This window comes from Pectinophora gossypiella, chromosome 7 (assembly GCF_024362695.1).
Source record: "Pectinophora gossypiella chromosome 7, ilPecGoss1.1, whole genome shotgun sequence".
NCBI lineage: Eukaryota > Metazoa > Arthropoda > Insecta > Lepidoptera > Gelechiidae > Pectinophora > Pectinophora gossypiella.
The window spans coordinates 17,044,491-17,061,327 of NC_065410.1; the positions used below are offsets into that span (position 1 = coordinate 17,044,491).

The 16,837-nt window shown below is 41.1% G+C and overlaps 2 protein-coding genes across 2 annotated transcripts; one reads left to right on the forward strand and one right to left on the reverse strand.

Moving 5' to 3' along the window:
* Positions 1 to 45: 45 nt before the first annotated feature.
* LOC126368376 (transportin-3) lies at positions 46 to 11,663 on the forward strand. Its single transcript, XM_050012324.1, has 12 exons — positions 46 to 328; positions 461 to 1,354; positions 2,062 to 2,241; positions 5,281 to 5,444; positions 5,873 to 6,086; positions 6,493 to 6,642; positions 6,905 to 7,137; positions 7,862 to 8,023; positions 8,740 to 8,898; positions 9,217 to 9,395; positions 10,445 to 10,688; positions 11,016 to 11,663. The coding sequence occupies exons 1-12, from the start codon at positions 215 to 217 to the stop codon at positions 11,074 to 11,076; spliced, it is 2,754 nt and encodes a 917-aa protein (XP_049868281.1). The 5' UTR covers positions 46 to 214; the 3' UTR covers positions 11,077 to 11,663.
* LOC126368401 (chromatin assembly factor 1 subunit B) lies at positions 11,627 to 16,448 on the reverse strand. The gene is made up of 7 exons (XM_050012372.1): positions 16,216 to 16,448; positions 15,710 to 15,937; positions 14,979 to 15,187; positions 13,759 to 14,028; positions 13,160 to 13,381; positions 12,698 to 12,846; positions 11,627 to 12,456 (listed from the first exon to the last, which is right to left on the reverse strand). The coding sequence occupies exons 1-7, from the start codon at positions 16,342 to 16,344 to the stop codon at positions 11,843 to 11,845; spliced, it is 1,821 nt and encodes a 606-aa protein (XP_049868329.1). The 5' UTR covers positions 16,345 to 16,448; the 3' UTR covers positions 11,627 to 11,842.
* Between the last annotated feature and the right edge of the window lie 389 nt (positions 16,449 to 16,837).

The window sequence follows — 16,837 nt, forward strand, 5'->3', positions numbered from 1 at the left end:
CTTTGATAAAGTTGTGCTTGGATTAAGCCTTTGAATATGGCAACATTTTCTTTGTCAAGTCTATGGTATTTGTCAAGCATTTCGAATGTGCTTGTTTTCACCAACCAATTATTTCTTTTTTAGTTTTTTCCACGTAATAATATGATATTGTGCGATACATCTGTCCTGAGAGTGCGGTGCTGAGATAGTGTCGTAGAATATTTACTATAACATCATGGAGACGCCTACGATGGACACTATTTATCAGGCCATCAGCGCCTTGTACGATAACCCCAATGCTAATGAGAAAGAGAAGGCCTCCGTCTGGCTGGGGGACGTGCAGAAGTCTGTAAGTATATGGTCTTTATTGCTATTATTTCATCACATAAACTCTGATTCTTAACCATTGTATTGACGTCTAGGATATCCATAGTGTTCTCTACATTATGCATTCATCATCACATAATTGTGTTATTTTCAGATACATTCATGGAAGATAGCTGACGAGCTGCTGCAGCAGAGGAAGGATGTGCACTCGTGTTACTTTGCCGCTCAGACGATGCGGTCGAAGGTGCAGCACAACTTGTCGGAGCTGCCGCCTGACACGCTGGTGTCGCTGCGCAACTCGTTGGTGTCGCACCTGGAGAACACCTCTCCCGACACCAACGCCGCGCCCATCCTCACCCAGCTCTGCCTGGCCCTTGCTGACCTCGCACTACAAATGCCATCATGGCAGAACTGTATTAGTGACCTAATTAAATCATTTTCAAATAAAAACAGTTATGCTCTACTAGAAATATTGACTGTGCTGCCACAAGAAATTGACTCATCAACACTAAAACTTGGTGAGAATCGTAGAGAGGACGTTAAAAGTGAATTGAGATCAAACGCCAACTTAGTGACTTTATTTTTAAAGGAGAGTCTCACTAGTTCCCAAAATACAGATGTAGCATTGAGAGTGATTAAATGTATGACATCCTGGATACAGGTTAGGGCTATAAATATACAGGAGGTCCCACAGAATGCTGTGATTGGACTGTGTTTACAAATCCTTCGGGATCACAATACCATAAATACATTACATGATGCTGCCTCAGACTGTATATGTGCATTACTACATTGCCTTGAGAATGATAATAACAGTGATGAAGTGGAAAGGCTTTTGTTTGACAGTGTGTCAGTGTTGGAAGAGAGCTACCACATGGCAGTGGCTCATGAGGAAGAAGAGAAGGCCTCCAACTATGCACGAGTGTTCACAGAACTGGCAGAGTCCTTTCTTGGGAAAATTATCACTAGTGCTTCCAATGGAAGTTCACATTTTGCCATGAGATCCCTGGAGCTGGCACTAGTGTGTGTTGGTCACCATGATTATGAGGTAAAAACATTATTATAATTTTTTTTTATAAATACACACATACAGCAATACATAATAAACTTTTACAGACAGCATTATAAAAAGAAAAATTCATCACGGCACATTATAGAAAACAGTGTAATATGTGTAAAATAACATTTGGTCCAATGGGTTAAAAAAAATGCCAATCCTTATAGTTGTTTCTTTTCTAGAGAGGAAAAAGTTGAACATAGCTTGCACAGCAATGCAAGTGAAAGTACTTAAAATGAAAAAGTCAGATTGTTGATGTACAAACTGTACTAAAAAAGTGTAAGCTAACAGGCACTACCTGTGTGTCAGATGTAACACCTGTTAGCATACATATTTACTTTTTAAAAGATATGTTGAAACATTTGTTTCATATAGATACAAAAAATTGCATCTAAATCAAGAACACTTGAGAAAATGATAAACAATTTTAATCATTGTCCATCTTAGGACTTTCAAATAAATGTGGCTGCAAGTTATCTTCTAATAACTTGTGAGTTTGCCCATTTAAGGGATTACAGGTGTTATGTAGGTGAATAATGACCACATGTTTATTTACTCACTGCTTACGAACTAGCAACTTAAAAATGCATCTACATTCTACTGGGAATAAGCTAAATTGTCACAAGTCTGTAAATTATTTGTCTTTATGTGTGTGTACAAAAACTGTGTTAAATAAAACATATGTTGAACCCAAACAGGTAGCAGAAATCACCTTCAACCTGTGGTACAGGCTGTCAGAAGAAGTATACCAGCGGGACTACCAGCCACTGACAGATGTGTTCAAGCCACACATAGAGCGGTTGATAGAGGCTCTTGCTAGACATTGTCAGTGTGAGCCAGACCACACACAGCTGCCCGAAGAAGGAGATGAGTTCTTTGTAAGTATTTTTAATCTGCCACATCCACATTCCTATTGAAATAGACAGAGAGACAAGATATATAATAATATGTAATGTACAGTGCTTCCCTTTTCTCAATGCTCCTCGGCAAACTTTGCACTTCTAAATAGAAACAAATGCTAATATCGATGTTCATTAATTATTGTATGTATTATGCATTGATGTAAAATATCTGAGTATAGTGTATGGAGTATCAGAATTTAATTCAGGACTAAGTGGGTACCTACTGACAACAATAATGTTGTTTAGTTTTGACAAACAAAACAAACACTGTTCTGTATGGTACCTACTATATGTATATTTTACTTAGGGAACTTACAGCATGTATAAATTGTTCAGTTCTGAGCATAGGCCTCCCCAATCCCTAATATTATTATTTTTAATATACAAGAGGAACTTAACTGCTTTGTAGATTTATTTGTTGCAGTACCCTTTTATTACATTACAAAAGAAGGTCAATGACATCTTGTGGGTATTGCTAAGGGTGTAATAAACAATACCAATTAAAATCTTTAGATTATTTGTTTTATATTTTTTATGTTCCTAATTATCATTAAAATTATTTTTTTTTAAAGCTTGGTAGATATAAATCTCCATAAAAACAGATGTGGCAATAACTTAATTTGAAACGCACAATAATTATCCGTGCTTGGTTGCTCAAGCTGTCATCGATCACAAGCCACAAGTAATAGTGCCAATTACCATGCAACGCTTATTAAATATTCATAAGCACTCGTAAATTGCCTATTTATTAGTATTGCATTCAAATACCAGTTCTATGTGTAATTTGTAACTTTAACATAAACAAACAGATTCTATATGTTCCATTAATGAACACATGTCTGTAATCTACTAAAAGAGGTATCATACAATACCACATTACAGCAGATTGAGGTGTCTGAACTAGTTGACTAACCCATTAGTCAGAGTTCTGAAGCCACATCACATGTTCCTAGGGCCATACGAGCTATAATCAACAACACAACAGTGCAATCCCCTCCAGTAACTTTAATCATTAATATCTCCAGCGTTACATGAGATGTACATAGCATGATGTAAATACACTTCTCATCAAAAAAATCGAAACACTTCCGTTTTCATTGTTTCTGTCCGAATTTAACACAAAAAAGAATTCATACGATGAAAAAAAATACATAAATGTATAGCTGGCAGTTTGGCCATTACAGTAATAAGCGAAAATTCTAAATTCAAAATTAGAATTTCATTTGTTTATCTTATAAACGAAATGAATCACTGTTTTGAGACAAATGTGTGTTTAGGGTTGGAGTACATTTAGCGTTTAAAAACTAAAAATTGGCGCCTATCCTTAAACTTTTTGTTTTTTATTTCAATACTGTGACTTTGGGACGTCTGAAAAAAGGTTTTTTTTCTAAAACGTATGGATACTTCGCCCACAGAAGCCGCCCAAGTTGTGGCATTGCTGGATTCTGGCCTTAGTCAGCGTGTTGTGGCTGCAAGACTGCATCTAAGCCTGTCATCTGTTCATAGAGTCTATAAACGTTATCGGGAGACTGGTTTGTTCACGCGCCGTTCAGGATCTGGCAGGAATCGGGTCACTTCTGAGCGAGATGATCGATTTATTGTAACAACTTCTTTAAGAAATCGACGCCTTAACGCTTTTCAACTGCAGCAGCGGCTTCGTGTTGTACGAAGGGTGGCTGTAAGTGACTCTACAATTAGAAGAAGGTTGAAGAATCGTGGACTGGTACCGCATAAGCCAGCAAATGGGCCGAAATTAACTGCAGACCATCGAAGAGCGCGCCTTAACTTTGCACGTGAGCACCTAAATTGGTCATACCTACAGAACCGCCACCATAGCTGACCTTTTCTTCAATGCAGCATTGTGCATAGCGTTCTCCGTCTCTTCTGTAGACCTTGTTCCTTCCGTCGTTACCATACAGCATAATTTTACACTCATCAGAAAAGAGAACTTTGCTCCACTGTAGGTATGACCAATTTAGGTGCTCACGTGCAAAGTTAAGGCGCGCTCTTCGATGGTCTGCAGTTAATTTCGGCCCATTTGCTGGCTTATGCGGTACCAGTCCACGATCCTTCAACCTTCTTCTAATTGTAGAGTCACTTACAGCCACCCTTCGTACAACACGAAGCCGCTGCTGCAGTTGAAAAGCGTTAAGGCGTCGATTTCTTAAAGAAGTTGTTACAATAAATCGATCATCTCGCTCAGAAGTGACCCGATTCCTGCCAGATCCTGAACGGCGCGTGAACAAACCAGTCTCCCGATAACGTTTATAGACTCTATGAACAGATGACAGGCTTAGATGCAGTCTTGCAGCCACAACACGCTGACTAAGGCCAGAATCCAGCAATGCCACAACTTGGGCGGCTTCTGTGGGCGAAGTATCCATACGTTTTAGAAAAAAAACCTTTTTTCAGACGTCCCAAAGTCACAGTATTGAAATAAAAAACAAAAAGTTTAAGGATAGGCGCCATTTTTTAGTTTTTAAACGCTAAATGTACTCCAACCCTAAACACACATTTGTCTCAAAACAGTGATTCATTTCGTTTATAAGATAAACAAATGAAATTCTAATTTTGAATTTAGAATTTTCGCTTATTACTGTAATGGCCAAACTGCCAGCTATACATTTATGTATTTTTTTTCATCGTATGAATTCTTTTTTGTGTTAAATTCCGACAGAAACAATGAAAACGGAAGTGTTTCGATTTTTTTGATGAGAAGTGTAAATAAATAATAAATAAAAACACTTTATTGCACACAAATTCACAAAACATTTACAGGATAAACTTATTCTAAGGTGGGCAATGGCGGCCTGTGTTTCTTCAATGTTTCTTCTTAAGTATGTTTACCTACATGAATACATTAGTGAAAGAAAATAGAGGTGTTTCTTCTGAAGTGGTTGTAATTAATATTGTAGGATATAATTAAATGAAATATAATCTTGACTTTCAATAAATGTTCTCACATGTAGGATTACAATTAACATAAACGAATTTTTTTTCAAATATTGTTCTTAGGACTTCCGCGTGAAGGTGATGGAGCTGATCAAGGACGTGGTGTTCATAGTGGGCTCGTCGTCGGTGTTCCGGCAGATGTTCGCAGCGCTGCAGCACGACGCTTCCTGGGAGCACACCGAGGCCGCGCTCTTCGTCATGCAGGCCGTCGCCAAGAACATACTGCCGTTAGTTGCCATAACTACTATTTCTGGTTTATCTCAATCTCCTGATGAAGCCCAAGCAATCTTAGCGAGGTGGCGAAGTAGAAATTCGTTGTAAAATCACCAATTTTCACAACTCCGGAAACCTCAGGTAAAACTACCAAATGATTGGGTTATTACAGATTGGCTTTAATTTACAAATTAATATATACAAAATTTCAGTTACACAAAAGTTTCAATTTCAATGGACAGAATTATTAAGCTATTAGGATTTATTTCATTTCATAATTGATAGCCACTGACAATGCCGTAAGCGTGGCCAATTATTGGTCAGCAAAAATTTAGTTTCGATCGCCATCGACTCGCAAAGAAGAAGATAATTGATGTGTGAGTTCGATGACGGTTTATAAATTATGCCCTAATATTTATGACTTAATCTACCTTCCCAACAGAGATGAATACGAGTATGTCCCTAAAGTGGTAGAAGCGATCCTATCAATGCCGGAGAACACCCACCCAGCGGTCCGCAAGACATGCATCCTGTTACTGGGCGAGCTCTGCGAGTGGATAGAGCAGCACGCCGAGTGTGTCGCGCCCTGTCTGGAGCGGCTGCTGCGTGCGCTGCATGAACCTGCGCTGGCATATGCAGCTGCTGTTGCATTACAGGTATATACTTTTGAAAACTTGTGTACCAAAAAGAAATAGGAAAGGGCCTGGTATTGAACCCTGAGACACACCTACTATAATCCATTAATTTTAACTATGTATGTGACAGCAAATGGGTTATCCTGTTCTATTTTATTATATATAATTTGTAAAGGTTAAATGTTTATAGTTGATTCCCTAATAGTCTCGATAAAGTAGCAAGATTTAATGATTCGCACAATCAAACGCTTTACACAAGTTCAAGCTGCGATTACCTGTGTTGTGACTTTATGTATTTTTACTTTATAATTAAAAAAAATCTCGGTTAGTTCCGTTTGCTATCGTGGCAAATATAAGACGTTTTTGTAGTTCTGTGTTATTATTGTGTGATGTGTTTGTCCTTAGTGGTGCTTTTGTGTGTGTTCAGAACATCTGCAAAGCGTGCCGCAAGCAGGCGGGCGCGCACGCGGCGGCGCTGCTGGCGGCCGTGCGGCTGGCGCAGCAGCTGGCGCCGCCCGCCGGCGTGGCGCTCACGCGCGCGCTGGCCGCCGCCATCGGCAGCCTGCCCGAGGACCAGGTACGTGCGGCTCCAGGACACAATACTGCTACGTTGTGTACAGGAGAGACACTCTCCGCTTCGCATCAATACGAGCTTGATTTCAATGATGAATTTTTTATTCCTCACACATATGAGAAATGCAAGAAACTAGAATTAGTCTTGTTCGACGTGACCGTCCTCAGACCTGGCTATATGGATTAATGACTTTTGTCCAGACATTGTTTCGTTTATATTTGTTGAAAATGCTGAATAACAAACGCTTGAATAATATTTTGAACAGATGATAGTAGCGATGCGCGAAGCCGCTTCAGTCCAAATCTCCGGTCTGCAAGAGCTAGTTCAATCCAACAAGAAACTCGAGAAGGGCGGCGCGGGGGACCCCGTGCTACACCTGGACCGCCTCGCGGCGCTGTTCAGGGACGTCGACGCGCCCACCACTACGGCCTCCACGAGCCACCCCTGCGTGCCCGCACTGGCTGATGCCTGGCCTACTCTCAACGACGTTATGGAAAAGTCAGTCTAATTATTCTTCTTTATCCGGCCGCCCTGCTATCTATATCATGGTTCTTATTGAGATACCAAAGCTCTAAATGGCTTGTGTAATTAGTGTTAGTCTACTTTAATCAACTTCAAAACAGGTGGACAGCCTTTATCCGATTCTTTATGTGCATGGTATAAGAAAACCAAGTATGCTTAAAAGTGATAGCTAACATGTCAAAGTTACTCCAACTGACGTCATCCCACCCTGCGTTGCCATTTCATAAAAATAAATTAGCCATGACCAGCGTTTTTATATTTACTTTGCAAGGCAATTTTGAACTTTTAGTAAATTATTTACTTATAGTTTTAATGATTTTTATATACTATGTGACAAGTAAGAGTAATTAAATTAGACTAGTCAGTAATTCACTTAATTTTTAATAATATAATTTGTGTCCTTGGAGTGTTGGAGGATGGTAGCACAGTGGTAACACTTACGTTATCAAAGGGCTAGCAATGGCGGCTTCTCATAGGATTGAGCATACCTGTTTTTCTTATACCATGGTTTATGTGTATGTATTAATGTATTTCTAACAATTTCAATTCAAAAATATCTTTAATAATTTTTCAACATGGTTACACTTCGAATCGGACTATGATATTATTTTCAATCGGTTAGTAAAGTGTTTGGCTGAGCGTGTTAGGGTTATTATCGAGCCGCCAGAAGGCCAGGCACTCACACGCCCCCGGCCCGCAGGTACCAGAAGGACGGGCGCGTGATGGAGCGCGCGTGCCGCTGCGTGCGCTTCGCGCTGCGCTGCACGGGCCGCCACGCCGCCGCGCTGCTGCCGCCGCTGGCGCGCTCCATGGGCGCGCTCTACGACGCGCACGCGCACAGCTGCCTGCTCTACCTCGCCAGGTCCCGCCACTGCATTCATACACTATATAAAGCTGGAGACCCATTGGCTGACTGACTGACACACTCACCGACATAATTGTTCCCCCAGAAGAAGCGTCGGGTAAAAAATATGTATGGGGGGGTGTGATCGGGACGTCTTGGTGACTGCCTCGCATCACGGAGACACCCTACAGGCTGGAAAAACTATCGCACTTGAAACAATTCTTTTTTCACAGGACCTATTTAAATCTTGGTCAAATTCAGTCACTGGTGAAAAAAACCAAGATGGCCGCCATACCAAATTCCAAAAGGAATTCCGGGGGGTAAAAAAATAATGTATGGGGGGGGGGGGGGGTTTGATATATATCTATCGCACCTGGAACAATAACTTTTCACAAGACCTATTTGTCAAATCTTGGTCAAATTCAACCGACGGTGAAATAAATTAAAATGACGGAAAAACAAGATGGCGGCCATACAAAGAGTATTATATTTGCTCAACCGTGCACAATGCACTCTGCAGAATAAAAACGTGTTTGCTGTGTTCAGTATTGGGTTAAGAAGACTAGTATAGGTCCGCCAAATGCTTTTAGGCGTCGGGAAAGGCCACATAAATGTAGATGGTATGTTACGAAACGATGGCGCGGAAAAAGAGAAGACTGCCATACTAGTGGGAACCGGTGTACTAATGATAATAATAAAACAGTATTTACAATGAAACATTTTAAACATTCCAGTATCCTAGTGGACGAGCTGGCGAGTGTGCCGCAGTGCGTGCCGCCGCTGATCGAGTTGGCGCAGGTACTGATGCCGAGAGCCTTCGTACTGCTGCAGCAGGAAAATGGACTCAAGAATAACCCTGACACGGTGGATGACCTGTTCCGGCTGTGTATTAGGTTAGTTCAATTGTTTACGCGTGAGATGGTGGTCAGCAACACCAATTAGCGTCAAAAGAAAGATTTTTATTTGTATGCTGGCCGTCTTAGAATTATATTCAAGATTTTAAATGCTTTTAACATATTGGTCCAAACACCAACCATCAGAAAGGTATTTTAATGTACATTAATTGTCTCTATGATAATGTGTTGAATCTGATCAATATGATCTTGTGTTGCCTATCGAAAGGATCTTGTGTTGCTATATGTTTTTGGGGGACGTGGTTTGGATAGTCCCTTATTAGCTATCGATAGATGATTGTCCCGGCCACGCCGCAGGTTCCTGCAGCGCACGCCGCTGGAGTTCCTGCAGTCGGGCGCGCTGTGCGCCGTGCTGCAGTGCGCGCGGCTGGCCAGCGCGCTGGACCACCGCGACGCCAACTCCTCCGTCATGAAGTTCCTCTACGACCTCGCGCGCCTCGCAAGGAACAACCGCCCCGAGAAGCAGCGCATCAAAGGTACCATACACAAATACCTGACTTCATTTCCCCACAGACATTCTGGATAGAATCTTCTAGTAAGATAAAATTTAAAGTAACATTAAAGAAGATACCGCATTAAAATTGAGACAGAATTATATTTTTTTGGAAACTCAGCCTGCGGCAAGTAGACCACTCTTGAGTAACATTTAGGAAACTCGAGAGCCATTTAGGAATCTGCGAGAGACGTTTAGAAAACTCTGAAGGACATTTAGAAAACTCAGGGGCATTTAGGAGACTCTGAGGGGCATTTCGGAAACTCTTGAGAGGCATTTCGGAAACTCTGAGGGGCTTTTAGGAAACTCTGAGGGGCTTTTAGGAAACTCTGAGGGGCTTTTAGGAAACTCTGAAGGGCTTTTAGGAAACTCTGAGGGGCTTTTAGGAAACTCTGAGGGGCTTTTAGGAAACTCTGAGGGGCATTTAGGAAACTCTGAGGGGCATTTAGAAAACTGAGGGGCATTTAGGAAACTGAGGGCCATTTAGGAAACTCTGAGGGGCATTTAGGAAACTCTTGAGGGGCATTTAGGAAACTGAGGAGCATTTAGGAAGCTCTGAGGGGCATTTAGGAAACTCTGAGGGGCATTTAGGAAACTCTGAGGGGCATTTAGGAAACTCGTGAGGGTATAGGAAACTCTGAGGGGCATTTAGAAAACTCTGAGGGGCATTTAGGAAACTCTGAAGGGCATTTAGGAAACTCTGAGGGGCATTTAGAAAACTCTGAGGGGCATTTAGGAAACTTGTGAGGGTATTTAGGAAACTTGTGAGGGTATTTAGGAAACTTGTGAGGGTATTTAGGAAACTCGTGAGGGTATTTAGGAAAGTCTGAGGGCATTTAGGAAACTCTAAGGTGCATTCAGAAAACTCTGAGGGGCATTTAGGAAACTCTGAGGGGCATTTGGAAGACTCTCAGGAGCATTTAAGAAACTCTTGAGAAATATTTAGGAAACTCGGGTACATTTAGAAAACTGAGGGCATTTAGGAAATTGAAGAAAATATTTTTTTTTTCTAAACATTGTAATTTGTTCCAGCTTTAGCAACAGAGACTCTGAACACATACGGCGAGGACATAACGTACGCGCTGATCGAAGCGTCAGTGCTGCACCTGCACCCGTACATGCTGGCGGAGGTGGCCGAGGTGCTGCTGGAGCTGGGCGCCTTCCAGCGCGCCGCCGGCCTGGACTGGCTGCGGCCCGCCGTGGCGCGCCTGCCGCGCGGCGCCGCCGCCACCGCCACGGAGCAGCAGTGCTGGCAGTTCCACCAGTACGCCGCCAGGTACACGCTACACTATTGTATACATAGCTGCTTAAACGTAACTAGCGACGAGTCGGTGCAAATACTATAGACCTCTGCCTACCCCTGTGGGGATACAGACATGATGATCCCTAGGTAGGTTAACACCTACCTACGGTCATTGCAGGCTGATCACCCGATTGTCCGAAAGTAAGAAGATCCGTACTTTTATTAGTCGTTACATAAGCATTCTTAAAGGCTTTTGGTGGCCTAATAGTAACCCTGACACCAGAACTGGACGAGGTCGGTCATTCACCTCGAAACCCACACGGAAAGATGTAAGTCCTACAAATATGTATTTTTTTCCAGGGCTGATAAATGCAAGGAGATGACGCGACTACTGCGCGACTTCGCGCGGCTCTACCGATAACGCGACGCCTAGTTAGACCCTACAAAGATATCTATAATAACACGCATTACCTAGCTAGATGTTCTAGTCTTGTGAACAGGATGTTAGAAAAAAGCAATAAATATTTATGATAACGTTAACATTGAAACAAAATCATTATACTTTAAATTAATTATGATATAATTGGCTATATCAAACGTTAGATGGCTTTGTGGGGGACAAGACTGACGCAAATAATACTTTATAATACAGACGATTATGTGTCCGCGTGATCGACGCAACTCTAGCCACTGAATTTTGTGTTTTGATTACCTTACTTTGGAGTTGGCTCTCCAAACTCAGACAATACACACCCCAATATAATGATTTGAAAATTCCAACCTTATTCACCATCAAGATAATTTAACTGAATGCTCAGTTTAACCTTTTGTTATAGATTTATTTGTACTTTGATAGATACATAAACCAATGTTAAGTCGCCCTGTTGAGTTAGGTAAGTATGGACCTTCTATTGATAAATATATTTTGTTATATTATACTCTCCTTTATTTGAAATGTGATAAAGTATGCATTGAATTGTAAATATTTATTAAAAATGTTTACTTTTATTACTTGTTTCATTTATTATAACAATTTTATCCTTATTTAAAATACTTTTTATATTATCGATAAGTGTATAAAACTAGTTATTTTTCTAACCATACTTTATCTTACTCAGTACAAGATAACATTCTTAACACACCTCATGGAAACATTGGCAGTTTCACAAGTTTCACGTCAAAGTAAATTAGCACTTTTTCTTATTTTTAGGGCTGGATAGGGTGACGAAGTTGACACGTCGCGGGGCCTTAGGGCTCGGCACGGCTTGAGCCGCGGGCTGCTTCACATCCGTCACTTTAGCTTGCTTCATGAAGCTATTCTCCCTCGCACTGGGAGTAGTTACTTGCTTAGGAGATGCTGGTTTTCTTGCTGGTGACGTATGTTTCGAGGTCTTATCAGGCGATTTTGCCTTCTGATCTGGTGTTTCTTTATTGTCTGTTTCTTTAGGAGATTGACTCTTGCATGTATCTTCATAAACCAACTTAATGTCTTCACTGTCCTCTATTTCTATTAATTCGATGGGTTTTTCCGTTTCTTTAGGCTTGACAACTTCACTGTTAGAGTTGTCAGACCACGACGGCATTGCAGTTTCAACTAACACATCGAGTTTTACAGGGGTTTTCTGCTTAACATTCTCAGTCTTCTCAGTCTTTTGCTTCTTGGGAGATTTCTCGTTGGGTTTATCTGTAGGAGCCTTGAATTTGATGAAGGAGTCTATTTTAGGTGTTGTTGATTTGGCTTCTTCTTGCTTTTCTTTTGGAGCGTCTGTCGGCGGTTCTTCGGTTTGGACTTCCATTGGCTCTGCAAAAGCAAATCGCTACTAAAGTACGTAATTCAAAGCAGTAATATTAAGTGGTTAGGCGTGGAGACATCAGCATTGCGAGTATGAGGCGTTCCTTATAGATAGACAACATAATGCTGTGTCTAATATTGTTTAAAGCTCTATTTGTCGCGTCGTGCTCGTCTTTACTGCTCGCTGGTTAAGGCCTAAAAATTGGGACCCTTTGAAGATTGGGGATATGCAGTATTAAACATACAGTACCTGTGGCATTATCTACTGATTCCGGGGTGTCAGTTTCAGGGAGTACCTCCCCCAGCTCGTCTTCTGAGAACATGATGACGGAGCAGAACCCGTCCGTGCTGGACGCCACCAGCGTGCGGCCGTCGCGGGACCATGTTAGGTCTGTTAGTCTGGAACACATGAGTATGAGTATACACGTACTTCTTTTTAGTTCGTGTTTCAAGTTAAATCCACCATTCGAAACAACCTGATTATATATCGAGGTTGTTCACTAGAAGATATTTAAAGTCTTTATTTGTCCTATCGTGAACTTTACTTAATAATTATGTACTATTTAGGGAGCATGATCCATAACTTTCAGAGGATTATTTCGGAAATCGTTCATCCCTTTCCCACATAGATTAAGGAATTCTCTGATCACCATAAGGGATACTGAATTCACGTTGAAGATAAAGTGCTAGTGGGCATATCACAGGAACATACCTAGTGTAATGTATGTTGGAGATGATAGCGATGGGCGTCTTCTGCTGCGTGTCGTAGAGCAGTACGGAGCGGCGCGTGGCCACGGCCAGCAGCATGCGGCGCGCGGCGGCCAGCGCGGCCGCGGGGCCTGAGGGCCGGGGGGCGTAGCGCCGCGGGGCGTAGCGCCGCGGGGACCAGCGCGCCACCAGCGCCGCCTCGCCGCACGGGACCACGCATGCCGGCCTGGCCCACAACGGGGGAACATTTATATTACAAATACAAGGAAAAAAGGATATAAAAAGAAGTGTGGAAAGGAGAAAGGTTGATATGTCAAATTTACTGTTTTTCGTAGTTTGCACTAACGACGCAGACGCGTAAAATAACACGTTTATCAATAGACGCTACATGCTTAATGAGTCTGACGGTCGAAGTCGTCGAAGAGATATTGGTCGGAGTGTATATGCCGTGGAAACAGGATATCTAGCAGTTGATTAATGATGATGAGGTTCTATGATTTGGATTTGGTAGGCATTTACTAAGCATGCTTTATCTTAGACCTCAATGACTTAACATTGTGATAAATCTCTTACATATGTATACTAAAAACTTAGAATACTTACACCTTCAAGCTATGTCTAGTATAGATATAAACAGCATTCATAGGCTTGGTGTCTAGCTTCCCTTGTTCCGGTTCAATTTTGCCAGCTGGTACAGCAATTAACAGACCGTCAGGACTGAAGGCTAAACGCCGGTAGTATGTCTGCAGTGTGTCGTCGTGGTACAGACGCACTGTGACCCCATGTAGTGCATGCGAGGGCGGGAAGGGAAGTACTGCCTTGCTGCTCCGCGAGTGCACCTTCTTGCTGGTCAGGTCGAACGTGCGGAATGTTCTGGAAGATTGTTTTGTAATAGGTAAACAGATGCTTAACATAAGCTCACGACTTTATCCCTACTGAGGTAGTCAGAGGTATATGCATCACAATAATATGCTTTCTGTTAGATCAACATGATGAGTGCTGAGCTGTATTGCCATATACTTAATGGTCAAGCCAGCTGTGTTAGTGAAAACTGCACTTAAGATAAATCACAACAAACAGATACTGTGGTAACTGAAAGTACGCAAAAACTAGTACTTTGGACCGTCAAATCAAATCACATACACAGAACACAACAACTTTAACAAGAGGGTAAAGGAACCTATACCTTCCATAGTGTAAGGTTTATCTATAGTGATATCTAGTGTACCTCTTTTGCTAAAAAAATAAATAGGTACACTACAGGCAGACTAAACTTGTAGAAATTATCCAGAGTACATGTTGTGTATCCGATCTCTCGAACTTTGGCATTGTCTGTGTGCATATACGCTCGTGCTAAATAAACCTAAATTAATTAATTTTAGTGTTTTATTACTCCAAAAACATAACAGTACATGCTTCTTCTATTGCTTCTAATCCTTTTATCTCCTGTTGTGATGTAGGGCTCGAATAACAGATTTCCACTCCTCGCGATCTTTACATTAGTGTTTTATTACTCCAAAAACATAACAGTACATGCTTCTTCTATTGCTTCTAATCCTTTTATCTCCTGTTGTGATGTAGGGCTCGAATAACAGATTTCCACTCCTCGCGATCTTTACATTATTACACACACACACATTTAAAAAAGATAACAATATTCCATCCCACTTTGGGTTCTATTGCACTGCTAAAGGTTTCTCTATCCTTCGAGTCTTATTCCAAATATTATTGTATACCTTTTCCCAGAACGATTTCCATCCTGTTTTTACATGTGTATTTACATAGGACAACCAAGCTAATGATATCTCCAATACATCACTAACCTGTCAGAACTAGCAGTAGCCACAAACTGTCCTCGAGGGTCCCAAGCCACCCCCTGCACAAACCCCTTGTGGTCAGCCAGGATGTTGGTGTACTTGCCCCGGGGAACATCCCACAGCAACAGCTTGTTGTCTATAGAGCCGGAAGCCAGCTTGAGGGAGTTGGCACTCCAGCTGATGTCCAGAACATCTTCCATGTGGCCTCTGAGTGTCTGTGGGGCAAAAAATAATAATCATAATGATGATGATGTATGATGTGAGATTAATTTCTGATCTTGGATCTCAGATATAACCAGTATAACAGATAAGTGATATCCTGGATGTCTTCCACATGGCCTCTGAGGGTTGTGGGGCAAGAGTGGTATTTTAAACAGAACTGTGATGTGCTTAACATTATTTTTAAGTGGTTTTTTGGACTCTAGATGACAAGTAATGACTTGTGAGTGGCAGAATTGTAAGTAGATAACTAAAAAAGGATAATTTTACATTTATTTGCAATTACAATTACAGTGACACCCTCAACCCCTATGAGTACAGAATAAAATAGATTTTAATTTATTTCAATGTTCAATTTCATAATAAAGCATATCTGCCTGGTTGCTTGGAAGAGATTGCTACTTAGCAATAAGGCCGCCTATTGTAAGCTTTCTATTTCTCTTTTGTTTTGTATTTTGTACTTCCTATTTGTGCAATAAAGTTTTTATTGTGTTATGTATAATTCCATCCATAATTACCTTATGAATAACCCAAGTCTCTTTATACTGTTCCTCTCCTTGTTCTGCCGGGGCTGGCTCCTCATTCTTCTGCTTCCATACGAAAATGATAGACTCGTCATCACCGGACCCGAGGTATTCCCCGCTTGGAGACCACCGTACCACATTTACTGCTTTCTGGTGACGGCATAAGTCTGCTGCCACTTCTAGATTCACTGTTCCCGAGTCTGTTGTTGAAATGTACCATATCTGAAAAGTTATATATGTATCCAGTAGTTTTAGATGGATGAGACATTTGTTATAAAGACATATTTGAATTTTTTAACATTTGGCGATCATTTACTTTAAACTGTTGTCATGTCATACCATCAGGCTTTGCTATTATGATATTTTTTCTCTCAATATTGCTGTTTTTTTATATTTAGGTCAACATTTCTTATACCTAATTCACTGTAAAAAGGTCAACTGTGTGAGAATATTATTAGTTATAACACAAATAAGAATATACTGCGTAAGATATTACTTACCAGAACGTGAGTATCAGTACCACCGGTAGCAAGCCTTGTAGGATCGCCAGGAGCACATTTAGGTTGGAAATCGACACTCAAAACGGGGTCCCTATTGTGCCATGATATTTCAGGAATCGCGTACTTCATTTTGTATAGAATAAAAAGTATTTTTTATTTTTAAATTAAGCTATATCACAGATTTTTAACAATAATAATGCAAAAACAGCTAACAAAATGTCATTTGTGTCAGATTCCCGCCATTTTTTTTTTTTTTTGTTTTAGTTTTCCCCGAAGGGTAAGGCAAAGGGAACTATGCCCATACAGCCATGTCTGACGTATTTTTTTTCTTGATGATTAATGAAATGATGAAAGGTGATGATGATGAAACCTAAGCCCCCACCCTCGGAGTAGACTCCTACTCCGAACCCCAAACGAATCAACTCAAAAGCCCGCATAAACTTTTGAGTTATGAAGCGGCTTCCCGGCACGAAGCGAAAATAGGCAGATACACTTTGTTCATTGAATACTCCAATATAATAACACTCGCGAATGTCTTCCGACTAACTTAATGCGATCATTAACCACAAAACACCACTTCGTATTAATTATTTAGATTACTCAATGAAGAAAGCAACTGTCC

Excerpts from the sequence above, each read along its gene's own strand:
- LOC126368376 (XM_050012324.1), top strand. The coding sequence starts at position 215 with ATGGAGACGCCTACGATGGACACTATTTATCAGGCCATCAGCGCCTTG. Across the intron at positions 2,242-5,280 it reads AAGAAGGAGATGAGTTCTTT|GACTTCCGCGTGAAGGTGAT; the intron begins GTAAGTATTTTT and ends TATTGTTCTTAG. Across the intron at positions 8,899-9,216 it reads CTGTTCCGGCTGTGTATTAG|GTTCCTGCAGCGCACGCCGC; the intron begins GTTAGTTCAATT and ends GCCACGCCGCAG.
- LOC126368401 (XM_050012372.1), bottom strand. The coding sequence starts at position 16,344 with ATGAAGTACGCGATTCCTGAAATATCATGGCACAATAGGGACCCCGTT. Across the intron at positions 12,847-13,159 it reads TCCAACATACATTACACTAG|ACTAACAGACCTAACATGGT; the intron begins GTATGTTCCTGT and ends CATGTGTTCCAG. Across the intron at positions 12,457-12,697 it reads ATCAGTAGATAATGCCACAG|AGCCAATGGAAGTCCAAACC; the intron begins GTACTGTATGTT and ends TTGCTTTTGCAG.